The 27,218-nt window shown below is 41.6% G+C and overlaps 1 protein-coding gene across 1 annotated transcript in view; it reads left to right on the plus strand.

Annotated features, from left to right (window-relative positions):
* The window catches only part of KIF13A (kinesin family member 13A), a gene marked incomplete at both ends in the record, with an annotated part of 200,407 nt that overhangs the window by 58,150 nt on the left and 115,039 nt on the right, over positions 1-27,218 (plus strand). Inside the window, one exon of the mRNA XM_084259533.1 lies at positions 14,982-14,994. Within this exon, the coding sequence (XP_084115659.1) occupies positions 14,982-14,994 (13 nt within the window). The remainder of the gene's footprint in view (positions 1-14,981; positions 14,995-27,218) is intronic.

The raw sequence follows: 27,218 nt of genomic DNA on the forward strand, positions 1-27,218 counted from the left end.
CTGCCTACATTGCGAGTCACGGCTGGGAATTTCCAAGTGGTTTGCTGTCATCTGTGGGAACATGGGGTGTCCTGTCTTCTGGAGACCTTTCAGAATGTTTGGCTTCTCCGGGGGTACTTAACTCTGTCCTGATTCTCCTGGGTCTGGACTCAGTCCCCTGTTTCTGTAGGATCTTGAGGACAGCCCTGACCTGTAATCACTACACTCCTTTCATGGCGAATTGGTTTTTTGAAGGTTTAGTTAGATTGGGACCAGCTGGACACTCAGATGCTTCAACCAGAGCCCGGCTAGTGTTTGGAGCACAGGAAGACTCAGAGGAGTTTTTCTTCTCCCTGTCATTGGCTTTCCCAAGGCATTCTATTCTCCTTCTCCCTGTCCCCCAAGGCTGCCTGGTTTCTCCTCAGTTATTGGCAGGAGAGAGTCAGTTAAGGGGGATTCCCATTGTTTGGTGTTAAAACAGCCCTGTAAAAATGACCAGAGCTCTAATAAAAAACTCAGCTGGTCACATTTATTTTTAAATTTAGAAAAATATCTCTGGCAACATGGCACTGAGGAGTTACTGACCATTGCTTTGAGCCTGTGATACTTCTGAAAGTAGCTCTGTGAGTAGGTCTGTTTTTTTTTTTTTCTTTCAAGTGTGAAGGTATATTTCTTCATTAGCTAGTTATTGTTGCTTGAAATTCGTTCAGCTTTCCTGGAAGTGTGTTCCCTTGATGGAATGGATGCCACATAGGGAAAAATGATTTTGCTGTAAAATAAGGTTTAGCCCTTTTCTTTACTCCAGGACTTGTTTGATACACTGTGATGCTTGTGAATAAATAAGTGTGGATCTAGTAGAAGTAGGAGTTCATGGACATGTTTGATTAAAGATCCCTCCACTTTCCACCCCTCAGGGTACCTTGCAGAAATAATCCTGCCATAAATACTCTTGAGGAAGTATAGCAGCAGGAAGGGCACAGAGCAGGATCTCTATGACCTGAACAGACAGGGTAAGGGAGGACAGAGTCCTGGAGCCCTCAGTGGCTTTTTAGGCTTTTATTAGGATTTACCAGGTACATGGCAGGCAGGGGTGCTGGGGGGCCAGGACCCCTGGCCCCCCCAGCAAGCCTTTACTCTATCTGGGCTCTCTGGCCTTCTCTCGTGTTCTCTCTACTTCTCTCTTGGTTCTTCTTCTGCTTCTTGTTCTCTCTACTTCTACTCATCATTCTTCCATTTGTTCTGCTTCTACTGACGTCCCCATGACGCCACCCTGGTAAACTCAGTCTTAGCCCAGGTGAATCCCATCTACCTATGCCCACACCCTCCTCCAGGTGCCCGCCATCAGGCATGCATTCAGGACCACAAGGATCCATCATCAATCCTAATGGTGGGAGGGCAGAAAAGTCTGATACTTTTTACCTTACCCTACAGGAAGGTTATCATTAATATATTTTCTGTTGTTTACACTGGCCCCATTTAGGTCTCAGGATTATAGTAGAATTTTCTGGTACTTTAATCATCCCTTTATCATGAAGATGTGTACCTTTAAAGGCAAACTCATTTTCATTTCACTTTGATTTAGAATATATAGGTCAAGCAATTTTATGTTTGTTTGTTATTTTAAAAAAGAATACCATATAGAATTAGTTTTGTATGTTGATGAGACTAGAATCTTGGCTTTGAATGGAGCTACCATATGACACAGCAGTTCCACTCATAGAAATCTACCCAAATGACTCAAAAACATTAAAAAGGAAACCTGCACTCCTATGTTTAGTGCAGAACTATTATAATAGCTAAGATGTGGAAAAAAATCTAAATGCTCAAAAAAAATTGAAGATGAAGACGCCTTCACAGACACAGAGGCGTGAGACCTTCTTATATGTGTATTAGGTAGATTCCATTCTGTGTCTCATTGGACACGTTTTCTTCTCTTGGCCTTGAACATGTAACAAAGACAGACTGAAATCAAAACTGCATGTAATTGTAAATTTCCAACCAAAATGCTAACACAAAAACCAGGGAAGCTCAATCCTGAGCAATTGAAATTGGCTAGAATCTTCATCTAAAATCATTCTGAATCCAATGACAATTTTTTTTCAACACTGCTTGCTGCTCATATTTTTCCACCCACAAGAATTTTAATTTCCTAGATAAATGGAAGTCAGTCCTTCAAACACCAGGTCCCATTTTCCCCAGTGTCTTTAGTGGAGACCAGAGACGACTGGACAGAATTACGTGCAGCCCTTATTTTCCATGTGGTAAAAGGAGTTTGGCTGCTCCCCGTTTCCTGTCTCTTGCCACAGTGTTGGCTGTCAGGAGGCCTCGTCCTGCTGTCACCTCCTTTCACAGCCTTGTGAGTTGGCTGTCCTGTCCGCTCTGTGCCCCAGACGAGATAACAGGGCCTGTCACATCAGTGTGTGAAACAGCTGCCTAATGCTTGCATTAGGAGTAGGGAAATGTCTGCCCCTGGGGCTGCTGAACATCAATTTCTGGTGCTTACATGTTTTCTACTGGATATAACAGGGTCAAGGTCCCCGAATAAAAGGGTGATTACTATTCCTGGCACCTTGTAAAACCAAAGTCAGCACTTTGGAAATTTATAATCTAATCATTTGTTCCTCTCAACTGAGTATGAATCTGTATTCATACATTGGCATAAACATTAATATAACTTTGGAAATTCTTAAACTTAGGAGCACTAAGTATACTTTGCTGTCCCGACGGTCCCTGTCTTGGTGGGTGTTGCAGGTAGGTTCATTGTGTGGCTGTAAGATGGGACGTGTAGTATGTCATGAGATGTTGTATTATGCCACTCCCGGTCTAGTTTGTATGTGTCTGAAATTTCCCCCAATGAAGATATTATAAAAATGCAGCACTGCATATATATTCGATCGGATGTCAACAAAGTCCCAAAGAGCAGGATTATTCAGGGAAAACAGGACTGTTGTCACAAATGTTACTAGTAACCTGGTGATATGAGCCAGGGGCTCATTTGTTCATTCTGTCATTGAACAGATATTTATTACGTGGCTGTTTTGTGCCTGACAATGTCCATAGCAAGGAACAAGCCAAAACCCCTATTTCCATGAATCTAGTAGCTACATAGATTGTCTCCTGCTTATGGGGTCACATCAGAATAATCCCATTGTAAGTTGAATATATTATAAGTCAAAAATGCATATCAGGGCCTCCCTGGTGGCGCAAGGAGTTAAGATGCAATCTATGAAGCTGACCACAGCCACTGCAGCACAAGTTCGATCCCTGCCTGGCCAGGGAGCAACCCACATGGCGCAGCAGACTTCTCCTGACTCCCCTGCTGCTCCCCTCAGCAGTGTATTTCAGTCAATCTGCCTGTTCTGTTCCCCACTCTCTCTGGTGAAGCCTTTCACCCCCCACACCTCTGGCCTGTACTCCAGTTCTTCTATGCATAAATAAAATAAATCTTAAAAAAAATGCATTTAATATACCCAAGCTACTGAAAGTAATTTTGCCTAACGTGTCTTAAAGATGCTCAGAACATTAAGTTGGGCAAAAGCATCTAATGCATAGCCTGTTTTATAATGAAGTGTTGAACACCTCATGTAGCTTGCAGAAGACTGTACCCAAAGTGAAAAGCAATCTGTAGACTATAGTTGCTTCCTCTTGTGACCGTGTGGCTGACTGAGAGCTGCCTCTCTCTGCACAGCATCATGAGAGAATCATATCATGTGTCACCACTGGCCCCTGGAAAGACCAGCATTCAGAATGCTGAGTACAGCGCCACTGGATGCCTGTCCCTCTCACACCATCATAAGGTGGAAAAATTGTAAGTTGGACAAGTTAGATCCAGGAGAGATCTGCAGATAAGAAAGCAAATAAATAGAGATTATGTAAAATGGCAAAAGGGACTTGAAGAAAATAGAGCAGAGTAATCTGAGACAGTGTGACAGGCTCACAGAGGTGGTGGTACACGCAGCAATTCTAGAGTTGAGGAAGGCTCCCCCGGGGGCAAGCCAGGAAGGGCTTTTCAAACACAGGTAGCCTCCTGTGCAGATGCCTGGTGATGCCAGGCTTTCTCCCCTGAGTGACAGCTCCCATGTATTAAGGCGGTCCAGGGCACATGCCACCCAGCTAGTGCATCAGACGCCTGCCTGCCCACCGAGGATGCCCACTGAGGCCAGAATTGGCAAGTCTCGTCCCTAGTTGATATTCGAAGAGCTATTGAGTATTTTCTTTTTCTTTTTTTTTATAGAGGCATGTTTTATTTACTTATTTATTTGTTGTTTTTCTTTGTTTGTTTGTTTGTTTGTTTGTTTGTTTGTTTATACAAGCACTGGGTACAGTCAGAAGCGCGGGAGGGTGAGAGAATTCACCAGAGCCAGAGCGGGGAGCAGAGCAGGCAGAAGAACCGAAGGACACTGCTGAGGGGAGCAGCGGGCGGCAGGAGAGGTCTGCGCGCCATGTGGGACCCTCCTCCGGTGGCCGGGGAGCAGCCGGGGATCGAACTGGAGCCGCAGAGGCCGCGGGCAGCTTCGCAACCCAGTGCTCAACCGCTGCGCCACCGGGGAGGCCCTATTGAGTATTTTCTTAAATAAACTGGCAAACACTTCTTTATTAAAAGGACTTAGTTGGTGAACCAAAGTCAATCATTTTCCTACAGTAGTAATAGAAATAAATATACCCCAGTGGTTTTTTTAAATTCATGAGTGTGTTTATACTGCAAATGTTTATTCTTTCCTCATAGCAAACATCTGTGCAGAACCACAGGTGCTACAACCCAGTCCCTGCCTGGGGAGCATGGGGGTGAGGTTGGGGGTGGGGGGAGCAATGTCTGATCAGAGGCAGAGCTTACCAACTGTCAGGCACAGGGCAACTGATTATGAGCCACCCCACATGTAGCTTACCTTAAGGTGGACAAGGCAGACTTCAAAGCATAGCACTGACAATGTGCCACAGGTATCATGAGGAAAACTGATAGTAAATTATGGGGTATTTTTAGCGGACCCCTCTCTGGGGAGGGTGCCTAGGTGAGGAAAAACCCTGCTGGAGAGGACATTCTGGCAGAGGGGGAAGCCCTTGTGAAGGGTCTGAGGAGGGACAGAGTTTTATGATTTCACAGTGGTTAAAACAAAGGAGTTGGACAGCAGGGACAGGGAGCTAGGTAGTTCCCGTAGCAACATTAAGGAGTCTGGTATTTTATTCCAAGAGTAGTGTGGAGCTGTTACATCATGTTAGACCAGGAGAATGAGAGGAAATTAATTTTTTTAAATGGTTGTAATGTTTTGCATATGGGGTTAAGGGAATACTCTATGAAAAAGAATTCTGAACTAGCTGGTGTGGTTTATTTATTTTTGAAATTTTTTATAAAGATTTATTTATTTATGCATACAAGTACTGGGATACAGACCAGAGGTGCAGGAGGGTGAGAGAATTCGCCAAAGACAGAGTGGGGAGCAGAACAGGCAGACTGACTGAAATACACTGCTGAGGTGAGCAGCAGGCAAGACAGGAGAGGTCTGCCACACCATGTGGGTATCTTCCTGGCCAGCCGGGATTTGAACCCTCACTGCAGAGGCTGCGGACAGCTTCACAGTGCTGCGCTCAACCCGCTGCGCCACCGGGGAGGCACCATATTTTTGAATTTTTTTAAATGACATACGATGGTTCTACATCCTTGTTAATATTTTGACAGAATAGGATTTCTCCCCTCAGGTCTGGTCACCATAGCTTTGCCATTTACTTAGTCTTAGGGGCAGTTTACTCAGCTGAGAGATGGGGCTAGTCAGTCCCACTGTCACTGTGGTGAGGAGTGAGTGAGTGAGTGAGTGAGGGGCCAGGAACCACGATAAAAACCAGAATATACTCAGTGCTGTTCTTCTATCTCCTCCACCCCATAGAGCAGGATATATAAGTGACATGTTCTGGAGCCACAGACACAGTCTCTGGTGACCTTGGGGACAGACTTACCCAACCCAGTGACCAGAGGTGACAGCACAGTGTTCCCCTGTGGATGAAACTTTAGTTTTTCTAGTTGAGGTTGGCTGGGCCTTTCAAGTATTAGATTAATAATGGTGGCTTTATTAGTATCTTATTCCAATTGAGATGGTGAGTTTAGTGTATAGTGTAGCTAACAGAGTCTTCTTTTTTGCTTGATACCTTTTGAAGAGAGAAATAAGTTGCTAATGGAGCTGTTTCTCTTTCACTGATAATTGTCAGACTTGTAAGAGGGATATCTGTTAACTTGAATGCCTCTTGTTCATACCTCAGCTGACATTTAGTGTAAAGAAGTTTTCTTCACCTGTCAGTTTCCTTATATTTTCCTGTCATTTTGAATCTTTAAATATCTTCCATGGATAATAAATTTCCTGTTCAACATTGAGGAGACCACTTACCTTTCAAGAATTCCATCATACTGCTGTTCATTGGGTCCATGTTGTGAGTTTCCCTAATGGGTGAAAGATTTGTTTTTTAAACCACCAAGTAGTGCTTGCAGGTAAAATGTTAGTAAATGGTATGGGGGTACAATATGGCAATTTATAAAAATATATATTTAAGTCTTAATTCACAATTCCTGGGGCACTGTTCCCAATACCCTTGGATTTCCCAAGTGCTGTGAATGATAAAGGTATTTCTTGTTATGTTAATGAAGGTAACTTTTGGAGAAACTGTACTAGGATGGGAGCTGGTTGCCAGGGAAACCAACTTGAATAGAAGACAAGACTTTCAGCCCCACCACTCTGATTTCTGGATTTCTGGGAGGGGGAAAAAGGCTAAAGGTTGAGTTCAGTTGCCAATGGCCAATGAGTTCACTCATGCCTACATAATGAAGTCGCCATAAAAATTCAAGAGGAAGGGATTTTGGAGTGCGTCCTGGTTGAGGAACACATGAACATTTCTCAAGAATGGCACCCTTGGAGAGGGCTTGAAAGCTCTGTGCCTCTCCCTTACCTTGTCCCTTGCATCTCTCACATTTGGCTCTTCCTGAGCTATATATCCTTTGTAATAAATTGGTGATGCAGTCAGAAAATGGGTTTCCTGAGTTTTCTGAGCTGTTTTAGCAAATTAATGCTGAGAAGGGTGTCCTGTGACCACTGTTTTTTGGTAAGAAGCATAGGGGATTTGCATTCGCCTCTAACTGGAGGACAGCCTTGGCGACTGAGCCATTAACCAGTGGAATCTGATGCATCACTGTTTGAGTAGGGTCAGAGTTGAGCTGAGTTCTAGTATTGATGTCAGAGAATTGCTTGTTGGTATAGGGAATTTCACACACACACACACATACACACACACTCCATACCACCCCCACCCCCAACTGAGCTCCAGGACTCCCACATAGGGGTTAAAAAAAATGATTCCCACATGGCAGCTGTCCCTAAGGATCCCTAAGCATGACTGCATCCTGCAGCCTTGTTTTAGCAATCCTAAACCTTCATGAATCATTCTCAGACTTGTCTGTATTTAATTTTGCTCTGGGATGGTGACAGGCAGTGTAGGGAGAAAATATGTATAATGAGGTTATGTAAGGGCAGGCTCCTGTGTTACCCTCTCATTTGTTGATTCTGCCAGGTGGTTAGATGTTTGTTTTGAATAACTTAAACAAGTTTTTTAATAAAACTATTTTTAAGAGCCATTTTAGGTATCCAGCAACTTTGAGGGGAAGGTACAGAGATTTGAGGGGAAGGTACAGAGATTTCCCATATACCACCTACCCCAACAATGCACATCGCCCCCTACATTACTAACATCCTATACAAAAGTGGTACATTTGTTACAGTCAGTGAACCCACAAATGATACATCAGAATCACCCGGAGACCATAGTTGACATTAGGTTTCACTCTTGGTGTTGTACATTCTATGGATATGAATAGATGCATAATGACATTTTTCCATCTTTTCGTCATATGAGTATTTTTACTGCCCTAAAAATCTATGTTTTACCCGTTAATCTCTCTCCCCACCCCTGGCAACCATTGATCTGCTGTCTATAGTTTTGCCTTTTTCCAGAATGCTTTATAGTTGAAATCATACTTACCTGCCTTTTAAGATGGATAGCTTTCATTTAGTTATAGACATTTCAGGTTTCTCCAGGTTTTTCATGGCCTGATGCCTCATTTCTTTTTAGCACTATAGTTGGATGCAAATTAAAACCATTCCCTTGATCCTACCTTAAATGCTTTTAAGTATATCTCAGCTGTAGAATCAAACTGGTCCTGGTTACCTGTCCACAGAGGAAGTTTTTCATCTCATGCTTCTTAACCTAGAGAAGGACATTGCCACGAATGTTCATCACTGATAGGGTTTTTGTCTCAGATTTATGATTGGCAGACTCTTTTGCAGCTCCCATGTCTGTATCGAAGGCAGGAATGAGAAATGCCATCCTGCTAGTTAGTCTGTCTCTTAAAATCTCATTCATAACAGAAGTGGGATCCATTTGAATTATAATTATCCTGCCTTGGTTATTAGACTCAGTGTGACTTTGAAATGCGGTGGATCTCAACAGATGTCTTCGAGAGTGTGTGGTCTGCTGAGTCAGGGTGTCTGGGTCCCAGCGCCCCGAGGTGGCAGGTCCCCCAGGCTCTTAGAGACCACAAGCATCTGGTGTCAGCAACAGCAGGTGCTTCCATGGCAAATGGGGAGGAAGTTATAAATAAAATAAATGAGGATTTTTGAGCAGCCTGTGTTTGTTACCTTAAACCTTTAAAAGATTTTACATATATTAATTCATTTAACCCTTGCAACTGTGACAAGTGAGGGAATCCAGGCACTTAGCCTAAACACTGCCTCCCAGGTCCTGTCATTACAAAGTGGTGGAGGAAGCATGGACAGTGGCAGTTTGGCCTCTGGCCCTGTTCTTGACCCCGGTGCTGGCCTGGCTTTCATAAAAGGCTATTGTCTGTTTATGAGGCCTGGAGGAGAGTGGTTCTCATGAAAGGCCTAGTGTCTGGCAGGACCTGAGAGATTATTCAGCAAAGACCCCTATTTTCATGAAGCTGTTGGATACACCGCGATGTTTAATTCTGGCTTCCCAAGGTAGAAAATTCTCATGAAGTGAAAATTCCCAAAGTGAAAATTCTCATGTGGGCGTATCCCTGTCTACTCCCTGCCCCCACAATGCACATCCTCTTGGAAAACTTATCCTGGAAATAAGGTTAACCAGATAGTTGTATGTATTCTTCTTCCAAACAGCATATTAACTGAAGCCAATTAAGATGAGTAGCAGATGGACCGTGTATATTTTAACCCGAGAATGACCTCACAGAGATGCTTAATTCTAGAATTTAAATCAAGGACCAGCACAAGAATTTGTGCGGCATGTTTTTAGAAAGCCTCACTGCTTGATGCTTTTGAAGACACAGCAAGAAAATTGCAAAAAGAGTCCTGTTTGCTCTGCTTGATTTTGTTTTGGTTAATCTAGCGCTCACCCAACTGGGGATCGCAGCCATGGCAATGAGGATCAGGAGTGTGGAAAGTGGCCTGGAGAACCTCCACGCCCCACAGAGGCCCACGGCTGTGACTTGCCAGCCAGGAGGAACGACTCAGGTGTTACTTTCCTTGACAATATTAGGAAAAAAAACAAAAACAAACAAAAAACTGGGAAGATGTAAATGATGGATAGTGATTCTATAAATAATGTCACATAACTGGTCAAAACTTTCTACTTGCTGTACATACCTATTTTAACTCTGGAAATAGACACAGATCACATAAACATTGTTATGCTCAATTAATAGGGACTGTGGATATATTCCTCTGTTCACTCAGGTTTTGCATTTTAATTATATATATTTTTTATGAATGAATTGATTACACAGTAATGAAAAGTCACTCTGAAACCCCTGTTCAGCTTCTGGGAAGCAATGTTAAAAAGATACTTTCAGGGCCTCCCCGGTGGCACAGCAGGTTGAGTGCCGCGCTGTGAAGCTGTCCACAGCCTCTGCAGCATGGGTTCGATTCCTGGCTGGCCAAGGAGAAACCCACATAGCATGACAGACCTCTCCTGTCTCACCCTCTGCTCCCCTCAGCAGTGTCTTCAGTCTGTCTGCCTGTTCTTCTCCCCACTCTGTCTCTGGTGAATTCTCTCACACTCCCATGCTTCTCACTGCACCCCAGTTCTTGTATAAATAAATAAATCTTTTAAAAAAAAAAGACACTTTCAGAAGTGTCATTTCTTTTTCCTTGTATTTCTGGGCTGACAGTTTTGTAAATATTGCAGAAAGAAGGCATCACAGTATTTTCCCCTGAAAGGCAGGTGGGTAGCTCTGCTCTGCAAGGTGGTCCTACTTCCCAGCAAGGGCAGAGTGAGTCACAGACGTTTTGTACTTACTTTTATGCTGGGGTATTCTTTTTTTTCCTCTACAACTAATTTCTGGACACTGGAAATATTTTGACCATTTTGAACTTTCTTAAAGGAATATAAAGACCATCCATTCTTAGTATAATCCAGTACCAACGCTCTGCTGTTCTTATTTGAAGAGCATGTGTTTAACATAATTTTCCCCTCCATTTTTTCTCTTGCCTAGAAAACTGTGTTCTTCTTTAGCTCTAAGTAGCCTTTTTCTGGGTGAAACAGTTTGAACTGGCCTAGAGAAATAATTACTTTAAAATAAGACATTGGAAATAGTCTGTATTTTCTAACACTCTCTGAAGCCTTCATAGCTATTAAATGCAATTAATCTTGCCTTCAAATGGAAGGTTTGTGGTGGTGATTGAAGCATATTCTCACATCTAGATTATGTTTAACTCACTAATGTAAAAAGTGGCTTCTGCACTCTTAGAGTGTTTCCAGTTCCCCTTGAGGATGTGGGTTTGGGGTCGGGGGTGTGAGAAAAGCATGTGGCATGCATTCTGCTTTCAAGGGATTTGAATCTTACAGTTACAGGGGTTCAATACAAGCAAAATTGCTGGACACTACAGGGCTTTATGGTGCCAGTATTGCTGAGATTTTTTCCTCACCGTAGGAACCCCTGGTTATCTGAGGTGGTGAAGGCCAAAGGTGGTCTCAGACAGTGGTGAGGAATTGGAGACTTGAGACTTAAGTGAGAAAATGTGATCAGGCAGAGCAGGAAGACAGAAGGGGATAAAGCATGGACTATATGAGCAGCATGGTGTAGACCCAGTGTGGGTGACCTTGCTGTGATCCATTGGTTTGTTTGTGCTGGAAGACAATGGAAACTTCAGTGTTTTGCAAATAGAGCTACTCTTGGTATAGAATTGCATCTCCTTACTTTCCTTCCAAATCCTGGGACCCAGAAACACTATCACCTTGCTGGCTTCTAAAATGTCAAATTGTGGGGCCTCCCTGTGGCACAAGGGATTAGGACGCAACCTGTGGGGCTGTCTGCAGCCACTGCAGTACAAGTTCGATCCCTGGCCAGACAGGGAGTGACCCACATGGCGCAGCAGACCTCTCCTGGCTTGCCCACTGCTCCCCTCAGCAGTGTGTTTCAGTCAGTCCACCTGTTCTGTTCCCCACTCTGTCTCTGGTGAATCCTCTCATCCCCCCACACACCTCTGGCCTGCACCCCAGTTCTTATATGCATAAATAAATAAATCTTTAAAAAAATAATGTCAGATTGTGTTCAGTTCATCTGTGGAATAGAAAAGAAAGAAGACACCAACCTGCTGATTATTTGACTAGAGTAATCAGCATAACAATAGTTAAAAACAAGACTTTGGGATGAACAAGTAGGTGGGTTGTAGGAAATGGTGGGGAATTTGCATCCTATACCCAAGTGTCCATGGAATGGTGATTTCCCAAGAGTCAGGAGCCAAGCCCATCTTGTGGGTGAGTTAGGCCGTTGGAAGGGATGGTCTTTGCAGTTCATTGAATGTTTGCCTAGCCATTCTGGTGCCTCAGCAAAAAACTAAGGGGGAGAATAAGATAGAATACTCTGTTGAGAAGTCTTGGCGATATAATCAACAGAAGGCCTTTACAAAAATTTATTTAATATTCTGTGATAGGTGTTTATATTATGCATCATCTCCACATGTTTATGAAAACTCTTATCGTTACATTGTACCGTCATTAGTCTTTTTTCTCCCAAAGTTCAGCATACTGTATTTCATTTTAATACTCATATTATTCACATTGGAAAATTTTGTCTTCACAACTACCCCAACACGACTGGTTGTGAATTACAATGACTTAGTTGCTTACCACGAATTCACACCTCAGGAAAGGTTTGCCAGTTAATAAAGTGAACTTTGGATGCATTAAAAGACTTACTTTTTCTTCTATACCAGGGAACCACGTTCTAACCTAAATGACAAGTGTATCTAAGCAGCAGCAGATGACCTAGTGGCTTTGCTCTCTCTGCCCTGCCATGTCTCTTTTTTTTTTTTTAAGATTTATTTATGCATGCAAGAACTGGGGTACAGGCCAGAGGTGTGGGAGGTGAGAGGATTCACCAGAGACAGAGTGGGGAACAGAACAGGCAGACTAACCGACATACACTGCTGAGGGGAGCAGCAGGCGAGACAGGAGAGGTCTGCTGCGCCATGTGGGAAGCTCCCTGGCTGGGGATCGAACTCAGTGTTGCAGTGGCTGCGGATAGCTTCATAGGTTGTGTCTTAACCTCTTGCGCCACCAGGGAGGCCCAGGTCTCTAGTCTTAATAAACAGTCTTTAGTCAGAAACACAAAAGAAAATAACAATAATATTAGTATCCCCATATTATGTGCTCTCTCTAAGTGAAATGGATATACTTTTAAAGTCCTTAAAGTTCTGAAATAGGATTAGTTTCCTAAGGACAAAGAAAGTTATTGGAATGTCAATGAAGAAAAGATTGGTTGGCTGGGGAGGCAAATCACTACTAGCTACAAACTAGTGCTTTGTAGGGTGAGGTAAAAAGTATCAGGCTTTTCTGCCCTCCTGCCATTAGGATAGATGAGGGAACCCAGTGGTCCCAAATGCATGCCTGATGGCGGGCACCTGGAGTAGGGTGTGGGCATAGGTAGATGGGATTCACCTGGGCTAAGATTGGGCCTATAAGGGCGGCGTCATGGAGACGCCAGCGGAAGCATAAAGAACCACGAGAGAAGCAGAGACAATGCCGGAGAGCAAAGTGAAGACTTTCTGGGGGCTGGGAGGCCAGCCCCCCGGCACCCCTGTCTGCTGTGTATCTGGTAAATCCCAAGAAAAACCTGAAAAGCCACTGAGGGCTCCAGACTCACATCTCCTTTACTCTGTCTGCTCGGGTCATAGAGAACCTGCTCCGTCTGTCCAGCCACTGCATGCTTGTTTGCTCCTGGTGGCAATTGTTGGATCCCTGGCTTATAGGGGAAGCACAAAAACTGTGGAGAGATCTCTTGAGATTCCTGTACTATGTTCCACCTCTGTTAGGTTACTTGGTTCATTATAACTTGAATGTGAAATGTATATTTTCTTAACTTGCTCCATGCTGTTTTGGTCTGATTGGCTTATTGTACCCCAAGTGATTTTTCTTCCTTTGTTAAATAGAGCAGTGATTTAAATGACTTTCAGAAAGTAAAGCAAGCAATTTATGGGCAGGCTTAGCAAAAACACCATGCCTGAAGTTTTCATTATTGTTGTACCTGCTCAGAACAAATGCCTTCCAGAGCAGTTTTCTACTTAAGGAAAATTTCTTGGCAGAAAACACAAGCCCAGAGCAAAGATCCATGGCTTTCTTGCAATTAAAAACATGCATGCATTTTATTATAACATCTATAAATGTTTATCTTGTTTCAAAGGGTAGACAGACTGTTGAGACTTGCTTGAGATCAGCCAGAGATATCTCTTATTCTAGATTCCCCTCTAAAACCTGAAGACAAAAACCACATTATCCTGTGCTGGCTGTTTGAGGTAATGACATAAGGACTCATTGCCCTTCAGCCGATGCACAGGATTTCAAAAAGGTGACATTTCAGCTGCATCATTAGAGGAATGTCATGATTCTCTTCTCCTGGGTTTAAAGGTTTAGAGTTGTCTGCCTGGCTGTGGAATTCATGGACATTCTGTCCTTGCTGCTGAATTCAGGGTTTTGTTTGAGTTTGTCAGACTCTGTGAGGACTGTTGGACTCAGTGATGAAGAAAAGGCATCATATTATTTTTGCCTCTCCTGTCCTTTGATTTCCATGCCTTCTGCCCTGGAAAATTCATTTTCTTCTCTTCATGATTCTATTCCCTGTGATGAACGATTAAAAACCATGAGGAAAATTCCCCTGTTTGTTATATTGAACAATAATTTCACAGTTTATGAATTGATATTGGGAGTATTTTAGGAATAAACCAAGATCACAAGAACAATCCCAGATCACATATTAAGATCATAGTTTAACTCCTTGATTTTATGCAGGTGGAAAACATTTACAAAGCAAGTCAATCCAATGTTTGTTTCTTTGAAAACTATTTCCTTTTATAGGTTTTCTTCTGGTGCAATTTCAGCTGCTTCTGAATTATTTATGTGCAAAGATGAATATTAACAATAGTGCATGTGTGCTTGGTATAGGGGAAGGATGTAACTTGCTTTTAAATAACTATTCAGGGTTCATATGTGAAAATTGCCATCTATAACCAGTGGTTTTTAAATGAGGGGAAAAAATCCTCTCTAAATGAAATATTTATCAAAGGAAGTGTGTGTTTGTGTGTGTGTACTACCCATTTAAGAAAAATTTAATACTTTTGATTTAAAAGTATTTGGCCACATGCAATATGATTATAGCATTTCCTTGATCTTGATTCCCTTCTATTGACAATTTTTTGAGTCATTAAAATATTTCTGAATGACTGGACTGAGTGGACTGAATTCTGTTCTACTAAACTAGGAAAGAAATTCATTAGGCCTGTACTGTATTTTTGCGCAAATATAAAGATTTATCCCTCAGACAGTAAAGTGAATTTGACCTCTGGTCTTTTGCAATGAATATCTTTCAGATCATGTTATCAAGATGCTGAGTTTTCCTTGTGTTTTTTCTCTTTCATTGCTTCCCTCTGATGTGGCTGCTGTGCTGACAACCCTCTCTACTTCTGTTGCTGAAATGCTTTGTTTTCAACATTAAGGAAACCTCCCAAGGTAAGTGGTGACATGGAATTTGGCATGTGTACTGGCTAAGTGAGCAGAAATACAGGGTTTCAGCCTCACAGTAACCCATGCAAAGCACCTCTCCTTTTGAGAAGAAAAACAAGCTTTCTAATTGTCCACTTAGATCATGAGCAATTAATGTTGATAACAATATAAAGATAGAATGCATTTACAAGCTTTGTACATTACTTTGTACATTTACTTTCATACATTATTTCATTCTCAGAATGAATGTTCTGATCTTTGGAGTAGACCTGTCAGTTTACTCTTTCTCTTTAATTGATGATGAAATGAGGCTCAGAGAGAGAAAATCCAGTGTCCTAATTCACAGATTAAGCGGAGGAGCTGTAAATACACAGTATCATCACTAGAAAGCAGAAGGACAAAAATGGTAACATCATAGAATAGATGGTGTGGAAACTGTGACTCTTGATTAGACAAACTGCCTTTTCTGTGTCCTACTAAGAATAGTTGATATCATTGGAAAATTTCTCCAAACATTTATTTTTTTTTTGAAGATTTTTTTTTTTTTATACAAGAGCTGGGGTACAGGCCAGAGGTGTGGGAGGGTGAGGGGATTCACCAGAGACCGAGCGGAGAACAGAACAGGTAGACTGACTAAAATACGCTGCTGAGGGGAGCAGCGGGCACGACAGGAGAGGTCTGCTGTACCATGCGGGTTGCTCCCTGATCAGCTGGGAATCGAGCCTGCACTGCAGAGGACAGCTTCACAGCACTGCACTCAACCCACTGTGCCACCAGGGAGGCCCCTTTCCAAACATTTACATAGAGTTTCAACCTCCCACCAACTCTGCATGTTGCAGGGGTGAGGGTATAGTGCAGCCAGACACAAAGCTCTCTGATGGGAGTTGCCTGCTTGCTTCAGCTAGTCTCTGATGGCAGGTTTACCAGCAAGAAGCCCAAAAGTTAGAGAGTAGGTGGGGAGAAAGAATATGAGAAGCATGGCATCTGAATGCCCAACCCCTGAATAATTGAAGAGTGATTTTGTTACCAGTGAGGATTTATTGGATATCAGTAGGGGCATTTAGTGCCAAAAGGAAAGAGAAATTTGAACAACCCTTGACCAATTAATGGCTATGGTTTCTGAAATGGGATCAAGACAGGCTACACTCACATGTTATATGGTCAGAATCTAAGACATGTTGGAATCCAGAGCAGGTAAGACTCACCTTCCTGTGGGATTATGAAGGGAAACATAACTTAGCTTTTGGAGTATGAGAATCATCTTAAATACAAAATTTTATCCTTTATGTTTATTGGAGGCAGTATAGGTGTTCTTGGCACTACATTTAAGTCCAGCGAGGAAAGCGCAAGTTGGGCAAATAATAAGAGGTCCATGGAGAAAAAAGGCAGCATGTAGTATTTTAGAAGTGTAAGCAGTGGCCTCTGGGCCAGTTCTGGGGGATTAGGAGGTCTTCCCTGAGCAATTATTGATGTGGGTATAGTTGTAAGATGTGTCATGAAATTTTCAAAATAAAATTAGCACGAAATTGCCATATTTAAATATATATGTAGGGCCTCCCCGGCGGTGCAGCGGTTGAGCGCTGGGCTGCAAAGCTGCCCACAGCCTCTGCAGTGCTGGTTGGATCCCCCCGCCCATGGGTGAGGGTCCCACATGGCGCGTAGACCTCTCCTGCCGCCCTCTGCTCCCCTCAGCAGTGTATTTCATCAGTCTGCCTGTTCTGTTCCCCACTCTGGCTCTGGTGAATTCTCTCACCCTCCCACGCTTCTGACTATACCCAGTGCTTGTATAAAAAAAAAAAAATCTTAAAAAATAATAATAAAATAAATATATTTGTACCTGCCATAAGGCACATTGGAGAGTGTAAAGGTCATCTTAATGTCAAATAAATGACACAGAAGAGTTAGAAAAAGACTCTAAGGTAGATGCAGGCCTTTTTTTTTTTTTTTTGGCAGAGAAATTGTAAATATTGAAAGCAAATGTAAAATGCTTTGAATGATGATTTTATAAAAATGAAACTATTGATTGAAGTAATGAGATTTTGACATGAATAATTAGCAAAAGCATTTAAGAAGGCAGTTGTTTCGAGTTAGCAGATCATTATTCTGGGCAGAAAGAGTACTGGAGGAGTCAGCCTAGAATTCTAACAGGGTTGGGATGGGGAGCATATGAACAATGTAACATATGTCAAATCAGTTGTGTTAAATGCTACAAGAGGCAAAATAACTCTGGAATTCCTAGGATGACTGATCCTATTTTGACTTCTGCAATCAAAAACAACAAATTAGGTCAGTTGTATCACCATTTCCACTGAGAATATCTAGGACTAGATAAAATGTTAAAACCCTACACTTATTGGCACTGGAGATAGACTAGGTTAGTAAGAAACTAGCAGACAGGGTCCAAGAGGAGCTGTGAATTTAGAGAGGTCAACCTGATATTTGGGTGTAAACCATCCAGATAAAAGCAGGTTAAAGACAGGGCAGTTTCTGATACCTTTGCAGGGTCCGGAGGGTTTAGGGGACAAAAGTGCTGGTATTTGGGTCTGCCAGAGATGACGCTTTGGTAATCTCCCTGTATTTATATAGTTTGCATTTGGGAAATTGTTGAAATTATGTCTACTTATATGATGACGGTAAATTATAATGATCACCTAGTGCAATATGTACTTTGTATTATGAGTAAGGATTTTGTGTAATTTACTAAGAAATGTTCAAAATTAGGAGACTGTACAGTTCTCTGAGATCTGACAAATGCATAAGTCATGTATCTACCACTGCAGTAACGTGCAGAATTGTTTTACTGCACTTGAAATCCTGTGTTTCAATACCAGGTGATTTCACTCCTATGTGAGTATAAAAATCAAAGCAACAGAACAGTGAAAATAAACCCAAATCAAACCACTAGATTCAGACCACACAACATTATTTACAGTAGCATGAAGACCATTAAATTCTCGGGGGTACACTAGTGCATTTGTGCATTAGTGAAAATGCACAAAACTTATTAAACACCTATATATTTGATGATTTGATTTTAGAGAGATGTGCTAAAAGATGGAGAAATTATAGTGTTGACTCTGTTCAGAGGTGGTTGACAAAGCATAGAGGGGAGATTGTCATCTTGAATATTTTGTTGAGGTATCACTATTCCTGTCATCTGGTATACAGGAATGGTCTCACATTCTTTATATCCATCACTGGAACTGTGTTTTTTGAATGCTGTTACCATTGTTACTATTAATAATTGCTATCTTTATTTCAACCCTTAAAATATGCCAGATCCACTTTAAATCCAAGTTAAAATTCAAACATTCAGTGCAAACTTGGGTCCCTTCAGAGAGATGAAAAATCAGTGGTTGTGAGGGGAGGGAGTGGAGGAAAAGGATAAAAAGAATGTACTAAATTTGAATATACTAAAAATAATTGTATTTAACGATTATCACTGTTTATGGTTAATTATGTTTTCATTAAAACAATGTGTGTTTATTTTAGGAAGGTACTGTCGGTTTACAACACTGTATATATTCAGAGGTACATGTTTCCACACCATGCCCACCTCCAAGGCACCCAATTTCCTCCACTACAGTCCCTGGCCCTTCCTCCCTTAGCCTCAAGCCCACCCCACCTCTGGTAACCTCAGTTGTGTGGTCTGCATCTAGGGGTTTGATTTGGGTTTATTGTCACTGTTCCTTTGCTTTGTTTTTTATATTCACATAGGAGTGAAATCATCTGGTGTTGAATTACAGGGTTTCGGGGCATTGAGGCTATTATGCATGATACTGCAGTGGTGGATAAATGAGCTTGTGCATTTTCAGGACTCACAGAACTGTACAGCTCTAAAGAGTGAGCCCTATTATAAACTATGGAGTTCAATTATTTCTGATGTGTTGGTATTGGTTTGCCCATCATAGTAGATGTATCACTAATGCAAGATACTGAAAATAGGAGAAAATGTGGGTGGGGTGTGAGGGACCTGGGGAGAAAGAGTACGTGAGGACCCCAGTACTATCTGCTCAGTTTTTTTTTTTTCTGTAAACCTAAAACTGCTCTTAAAAGCAAAGCCTATTAATTATGAAAAAAATCAATGTTATTATCATATTAACAGAATTTTAAACTATAATCATCTCACATGGATACATCAAAAAAATTAATAAAATTCAACAGTGGTTTTGAACTTGCAGCAAGTTAGTAGTAGACAGAAGCCTCAATGTGTTAAGGGGCATTCATTAAAAATCTACAGCTGTCATCATATTTAATGGTGAAAGGCTGAATACTTTCTGCCTAAAATGGGGAGTAAGGCAAGTCACTTCTTTTCAGCATTGACTTACCAGTAGGATAAGGCAAGAAAGGAAATAAATGAAATTCATCTTGCAAGGGAGGAAGCATCAGAGTTTTTATTTAAAGACAATAAGGCACTTGGATAACCTTAAGAAATCACCAAATAAGCTCCTGCAACTTAAAAATGGCACAGTGGCAGAAAAAAAGGTCAAATATAAAAGTTCTTTGTAGTTCTAACAAATGAATGAATTGTATTGCAATTAGCAATGGAAGATTAGAATATAAATCTAAAGAAAATAAAATTTAAAAAACATTACTTATAATAGCATCAAGACCATTAAATTCTCGGGAGTATACTTAGTGAAAAATGCATAAGACCTATTTATCAAACCCCCATATATTTGATGATTGGATTTTAGAGAGATGTGCTTAGAGATGGAGAAATGGTACCACTGATTCTTATTCAGAGATTGACAAAGCACAGAGGGGGACTCATGGCACATGAATGGGGTCCAAGACATCACACCTAGAAAGAGATAGAAAGCACACCCAGCTCTCAAAGCCCTTGGTACCAAAGTTAGACCTGGATACCTGCAGTGTCTCTCTATTGCATCTCTCTATTCTTTTTTTTAATGTTTCTTTTTAAATGTTTATTTATTTATACAAGCACTGGAGTACAGACCAGTGGTGCGGGAGGGTGAGAAAATTCACCAGAGACAGAGTGGGGAACAGAACAGGCAGAAGGACCAAAGTATACTGCTGAGGGGAGCAGAGAGCAAGACAGAGGTCTGCCTCGCCATGTGGGTAGCTCCCTGGCCGGCCAGGAATCGAACCGGCGCTGCAGAGGCTGTGGACAGCTTCACAGTGCAGCGCTCAACCTGCTGTGCCACTGGAGAGGCCCTGCTTCTCTCTATTCTGAGCAAAGCAGTGACTTACTTGAGATCTGCTTTCAGACAGTTAATGTAAAAGAAGTTCATAGAGTGAACTGGGTTTGGTCAGAGGTGATGCTGAATATGCCAGATAATAAAACCTGCCAGAAAAGAGGTAATATGGTCCTGCACTGGTGCAGTGCCATGAGATTGGGGGAAAGAAAGTAAAGAATTTCAAAACAATGTAGAAAGAAGGTGTCTAGCTGTTTGGATGCTGACAGTAAGCAAGAAGGAATCAGATGACTCTGGAGTTTGAAACTGAGTAAATGAAAAATCAAGTCAGCCAGCACTGAAGAAGAAATTGCTGGTTTGGTGCAGAAAGAGGTCAGCTCTCGAATAGATTGAATTAAAAATGATGACAAACCATCTGTTACAGATGCCTAGCAGTTTGTACAGGTTTGCTGTCTCTGCTCTAGAAGGTTTGGGGGAAATCTTATGGCAAAGAGATAAGAGATAAAGAAAGGAGTATCTATCTGTTGTCAAGAAAGAAAGCATTGAGCAGAATAGAAGGTATAGGTGAATAGAGGCTAATGCCTTGGATTTCTTCTTAAAAGTTATTTTTTACTTCAAGTGTTGGTGAGGATGTGGAGAAAAAGAAACTCCTGGTGGGCGAATAGACTGCTCCAGCCCCTGTGAAAACAGTGTGGAGGTTTCTCAAAATATTAAAAATAGGTTCACATATGATCCAGCAAGTCCTCCATATATACACATAGAATCTAAAAACACTAACTTGAAGGAATGTATGCACTCCTCTGTTCATTGCAGTGCTAATCACAATAGCCAAGTTATGGAAACAGCCTAAATGCCCAAGGCCAGATGAGTGGATTAAGCTGTGACACACAGACACACACACACACACACACACACAGACACACACACACTATGCAGCTGTGAAAGTAGTTAAATTCTTGCCACTTGGCAACAACATGGGTGGAACTGGAGGGGACTGTGCTAAGCAAAACAAATCAAAAGGGGAAACAAATATCACAAGCATATACCTTTAATCCTTTAACCAACTGCATGTTAGATACTATTTATAGCACTATTTTCCATAAATAAGAGAATTGGGTTTTTTAATCTATAACAAAAAATTATAAGTAAGTATAACTTGGATAATAACAATGCAAGTTTTAGAACTTCATGATGAGACACAACCTTTATGTATTAGTACATCTCAATTGGTCTCTTACAGAAAAGCCTTGATTTTTGGATCATTATAAGTAACTTCCCCCCGTACAATTACAATAAAAATCTGAGGAACTTTCTGAAAAATTGTTACCTAAACTCTAGAGTGATTGTGGGTAAATACATTGATATAGAAATGGTGGTATATATTGTTTCTCTTCTGCTATTAGTCTAAAAGAAAAATAAGCAATTTTTTATATTTATAGGGATCAAATATATATTCTTACTCTTTTTACTTTGAAATTCACTCAGATGTCAAAATCCATCCCCTATGCCTCCCCTAATGTCTATGCAGCTATTATACTTGTGATATATTTTCACTGTCTTCTTTAGTTTGTAGATGGGATTGAGGAAAATTCTTAGACAATTAGGTAAAATGTAAGGTAATTACCATTTTAACCTATTGTATTTGAGCAAAGCTGTTATTTGCTTTATATTACTCAGCTATACTTAGTATTAACAGTATAATCTTCAAATATAAAGAGTAAGCTGTTAAACAATGTCCAAGTGATAAAGCTTTTTATATAAGTTTATATAGACCATTTTATAAAGGAGACATATACAAGTCATTTATTAAACCCTAAAACAGCTTAGAGAAAACTATACTTATTCAAAATAGATTGGAGGGGCCTACCCCGTGGCGCAGCGGTTGAGCGCTGGGTTGCGAAACTGCCCGTGGCCTCTGCAGTGCCGGTTCGATCCCCGGCTGCTCCCCGGCCACCGGAGGAGGGTCCCACATGGCGCGCAGACCTCTCCTGCCGCCCGCTGCTCCCCTCAGCAGTGTCCTTCGGTCCTTCTGCCTGCTCTGCTCCCCGCTCTGGCTCTGGTGAATTCTCTCACCCTCCCGCGCTTCTGACTGTACCCAGTGCTTGTATAAACAAACAAACAAACAAACGAATAAATAAATAAATAACATGCCTCTATACAAAAAAAATTAAAAAAATAGATTGGAAAGCACTAAGAACAAATTTACAGCACTTGACAAATGTATAGTGTGCTTTTCACTTTACATCATGTTATAATTATGTAAGACAGCTCTGTGATAGTACCTTTTTAAAAAAGATTATTTATGCATACAAGAACTGGGGTGTAGGCCAGATGTGCAGGGAGTGAGAGGATTCACCAGAGTCAGAGTGGGGAGCAGAACAGGCAGACTGACTGAAGTACACTGCTGAGGGGAGCAGCAGGTGAGACAGGAGAGGTCTGCTGCGCCATGTGGGTAGCTCCCTGGCTGGGGATCGAACTCTTGCTGCAGAGGCTGCCAATAGCTTCACAGTGCTGTACTTAATCCCTTGCGCCACCAGGGAGGCCCTGTGATAGAGTATCTTCTAAATAGGTCTATACCTGGGTTGTATCTTCAACCTTGGTACTTGGATGCGTAACATTAGATGTGGGAATTTAGAAAGGGGCAATGCTCTAAGCTGGAAGTAGCTGCATAGCAGAGGAAGAGAGCCAGCAACCAGCAATCTTAGTTCTCTATGAAAAGCTCCTCAGCAATAATACCATGAATTGACTATATTGATACTGTGTCCTCGGGGGCTGGGCTCACAAGGACAGTCAGCTAGTAAAGGAATCAAAGAAGTAGTTAAGTTGTTCCTCTTTCAGATGCCATTTCCGTATGAGTACCAACACTATTGTCTAAGACTTTATTGGTCTGGACAAAATAAAGGGTAATGCTGCATTATAGGCAACCTGTTTGGACAGGTGCATATTTTTTCTCATGGATGGAGGAGGGCCTTGCTGAACAGGGAGGAAGGGCTCCTCCAGGGTCCACCAGGTAAAATATTTTTTTAATGGGAAGGAACTTTAATATAATTAGGAAACAATACAGAAAAGACAAAGAATCTAGTTTCTAAATCAAGCTCCCAAAGTGACCCGTCCCCTCAGGGGTAAAAGTCCACCCAAGCAGGACTGGCCCAGAGCAAGGCCCCAAAGCCTGTCACAGTCTAAAGCACCTTCCAGTGGGGACCCACAGAATAGGAGCAGAAACAACCAGACAAGTCTGGAGGGAAAAGAACAAAATCAAAATCAAGACAAAAACCACCATTGTCACCTCCCCACGGGTCTCACCCACATCTGTGTCACCCCGTCCACGACCACAAGGCAAGCGTAGTTTCTTCACGTGTCTCTAGGCTCCATGTGCCTCCTCCAGGGCTCCTTCTGGCTCCATCCTGCTTCCTTCCTGCCTCAGTCTCCTCTGCAGCTTCTTCTCTCCCTGCTCAGCTCCACCCTCCCATGGGTGGGGCAGGGAACCTGGAACCTCCCCCTTTCCTGGGGACCCCCCTGTTACAGTCCCCACTTTTAATTTTTATTCCACCATATGTATGGTGGCACAGATCTCAGCCACCAGGTAAAATTTGAAGGGGCCCGTTGGGGGGCAACAGGAGGCCTTTGATGGAGTGGTGGCACTGATGGCAAAAACTCACTCTACGTTCAATCTGGGTCAGCCTCGGTGTGATCACTTTGAACAAGTCTAGTTTGTAGCAACTAGTGACCTAGAACTGGAGGGGAAGATGTGGCTCTTTACATTTGGGGCGACGCCACTTATGTAAAGACATCTTTGTACCAACAATAAAAATGGATCTACCATATGATCTAGTGATTCCATTCCTGGGAAAATACCTAATGGACACAGAAACACCAATTTGAAGGGAAACCCACACTCCTATGTTTATTGCAGCCCTATTTACAATAGCTAAATTATAGAAACCATCTAAATGCCATAATACAGACGAATGGATCAAGGTGTGGTATATACACACGATGAGATACTACTAAGCAATCAAAAAAGATAAAACATGCCATTTATAGCAACATGGATGGAGCTGGAAAGGATTATTGGATGGTCTCATAGGGAGGAGATAGGGAAACATAACAAAAGATCAGGAAAAAGACAAAACTCAAGGCAAACCACTGATCTGTGGCACACAGCAGGGGAGGTAGAGGGCATCAAAACAGGGGAGGGAAAACACAAGGGACTTTGGTGATGGAATACGGGTGCTGTGGTGGTGGGAGAACTGGGGGGGACTAGCCTGAGGGGAGAAATCAAATATTGTACAAAAATGAGCAATGATGTAAGAAAATAATTTTTTTTTTAAAAGATGTCTTTGTACCAAGGTAGTGGAATAAGTTTACAATAATATTAAAGATTATTACAGGGACCTTAAATCCTTAATCAGAATTAATGTTAGACTTTAAAGTTTAGTGGGAAAAATAAGCTTTGTGTTTACTTATTTCCTTCTTTATATTCTCTATATCCAGGAGAACGGAGAAGGCAATAAGGCAGTGGAAGGGCCATTTTGTCAATAAGATTATAATCATCTAGTTAATGAATTTAAGTTTGTAAGTTCCTAGCACATGAAATGGTAAATAAACCTATTAACATTAAATAGGAATGGTAAAGAGAAATATTTAATTATAAATATTATTAACGTTATTGCATTATAAATATTATTAATCATAATAATTATATAATAATTATATATTAATTGATATATTATGTATTAATTATAATATAAAATATATTATAATATTATAATATAAAATAATAATATAATAATATAATAAACAATATAATATTATATTATAAAATATTATTAATTATAAATATTATTATAAATATTATTTAATTATAAATATTATTAACGTTAGCAGGATTAGTTTTAGGAACAGAATGGAAGTCTGTCACACACCAGGCAGTTCCATGTGATGTGTGCATACCTGGAATTTGATAAGAACCAGTTCTCTCTTTTCTCACCCCAGTTCTTAGTCCAGTCTCAGTTCTTAAGAACCACTGAAGTACCGGTTGGAATTTGTCACTTCCTAGTGACATAATGGCTAAGCTTTAAATATTAGTTCTCCACGATGAGATGGGCTCTATCTGAACAGGACAGCTTTGTATAAACGGCATGGACATCTCAGCTGGCACATTGCTGTGCCATTTGAATTTTAGAAGTAGTTGACCTACTGTTGAGTCAGTTGAGTTGTTGTCTAGTGTGGCTTCTTTTCCCCAGCAAGGTATGTAAGGTCTCAGTCCTGTGAGGTCTGGGCTGTATGGGTAAACAGGAAAACCTTGTCTGATTTCTTCTCAGAGTACCTCTGGGAAAGTTCTCTGCAGCTCCTAGATCAGGACCCAGACTCTGAGAGACAGTTGATAAAATAAATCTGATTGGACTTGAAGTTTCTTGCAACACCATCATTTTTCTTCTTTGTATTTTTGCAACTTCTCCAAAATGACCAACAAGATAATGTACTTATTTCCCATTCAACTTTGTGGGTACCTGGATCTTAGCCTTCAGCATAGGTCACTGGATGCAACTCGGGAATCACCAGATGGAAGAGATGCTTAGGGCAAGGAATGGGGAAAGGGGATTGGCAGCCTTCATGCTCTCTGCGAGAATGCCACTCTCCCCGAGTCTCCATGCATTCACCAGCCTGGAGGCTCAAGGTGGAATCTTTTGGGCAAACATGGGGACATTGGCTTTATGCCTCCTCAGTAGTTTTTTTTATTTAAATAATTTTATTTAAAAAACATAAGTTTTTTTGCCATTTTCAGAATTGAGATAGGTGTGTTTCTACTGTATGAGTCCAATTTTTTTTAAAGATTTATTTAATTATGCATACAAGAACTGGGGTTCAGGCCAGGGGTGTGGGAGGGTGAGAGGATTCACCAGAGACAGAGTGGGGAGCAAAACAGGCAGATGGACCGAAAACACTGCTGATCGGAGCAGCGGGTGAGACCGGAGAGGTCTGCTGCACCATGTGGGTAGCTCCCTGGCCGGCTGGGATTGAACTCGTGCTGCAGAGGCTGGCAATAGCTTGATAGCACTGAGATTTTAACCCTTGCATCACAAGGGAGGCCCTGAGTCCAAGTTTTTTGACTTGGACTTGCAATAGAAATACCTTACTTATTTAGCCCCCTTCTCTTAAATATTGGATATTTGGCAGGAGGTCGTGCAGAGGGAGAGGACACAGGTGTGTGGAGAATTATCCTCTAATTCTGCCTTTCTGCATGCCCTGTTGATGGACAACAGGGAATTGTCCTGAGTCTCTGCAACTTTGCCTTCAGGTTCAGTTTTCAGTTTCCAGATGGCCCCAGAGTGTCTGGCAGCTTCTCACACCCTTGGCTTTTCATGCTTTGGCCACATCTGGCACAGGAATCTTACCTTCCTTAGGAGCTCTGTTGAAACAATGCAGAGAAAAATAAGTGAACTCTTTCTCCATTCCCAATTTCCTTCTTCTCTCCCTCAATACTTACGAGCACTCAGCGGGTGACAGGGGAGCACTGCAGACCTGGAAGTGTGTGAACGCAGCTCATTCAACCCTCTGTCTTAAGGACTGAGGAGCTCCGTGTGTGGGGACAGGAATGGAAACAATTTTTTTTTCCTTTTCACAGTGTCACAGATCTCTCGGGAAGTGGACTTTCTGGCTGGAATGTAGAGTACGTGAAAGGAAGTTGAGCATTAAACTAAAAAATTAGGTTGTTTATAAAAGGTTTGGGAGTCTGACGTGAATGGGTAGGTTATGAAGAATCATTTAGGATTTTTGTATTAGAAAGCTACATGGTTTTTATTTTATTATAATTAGTCTTTTTCCTGGTCCCTTATTTAGGTTTTCTAAATTCCTGCTATGAGTGAGACCATCTGGTATTTTTCTTTTTCTTTCTGGCTTATTTTGCTGAGCATGATCCCTTCCAGCTCCATCTATGTTGCTGCAAATTGTATGAGTTTATCTTTTTTGATTGCTGAGTAATATTCCATTGTGTATATGTACAAAATAAAAATCAACAAGCAACTATAAAGCACAGACATACTATGGACGTGGAGAGGGATTAGGGCA

Source organism: Talpa europaea (genome assembly GCF_964194135.1).
Source record: "Talpa europaea genome assembly, chromosome: 2".
Lineage (NCBI taxonomy): Eukaryota > Metazoa > Chordata > Mammalia > Eulipotyphla > Talpidae > Talpa > Talpa europaea.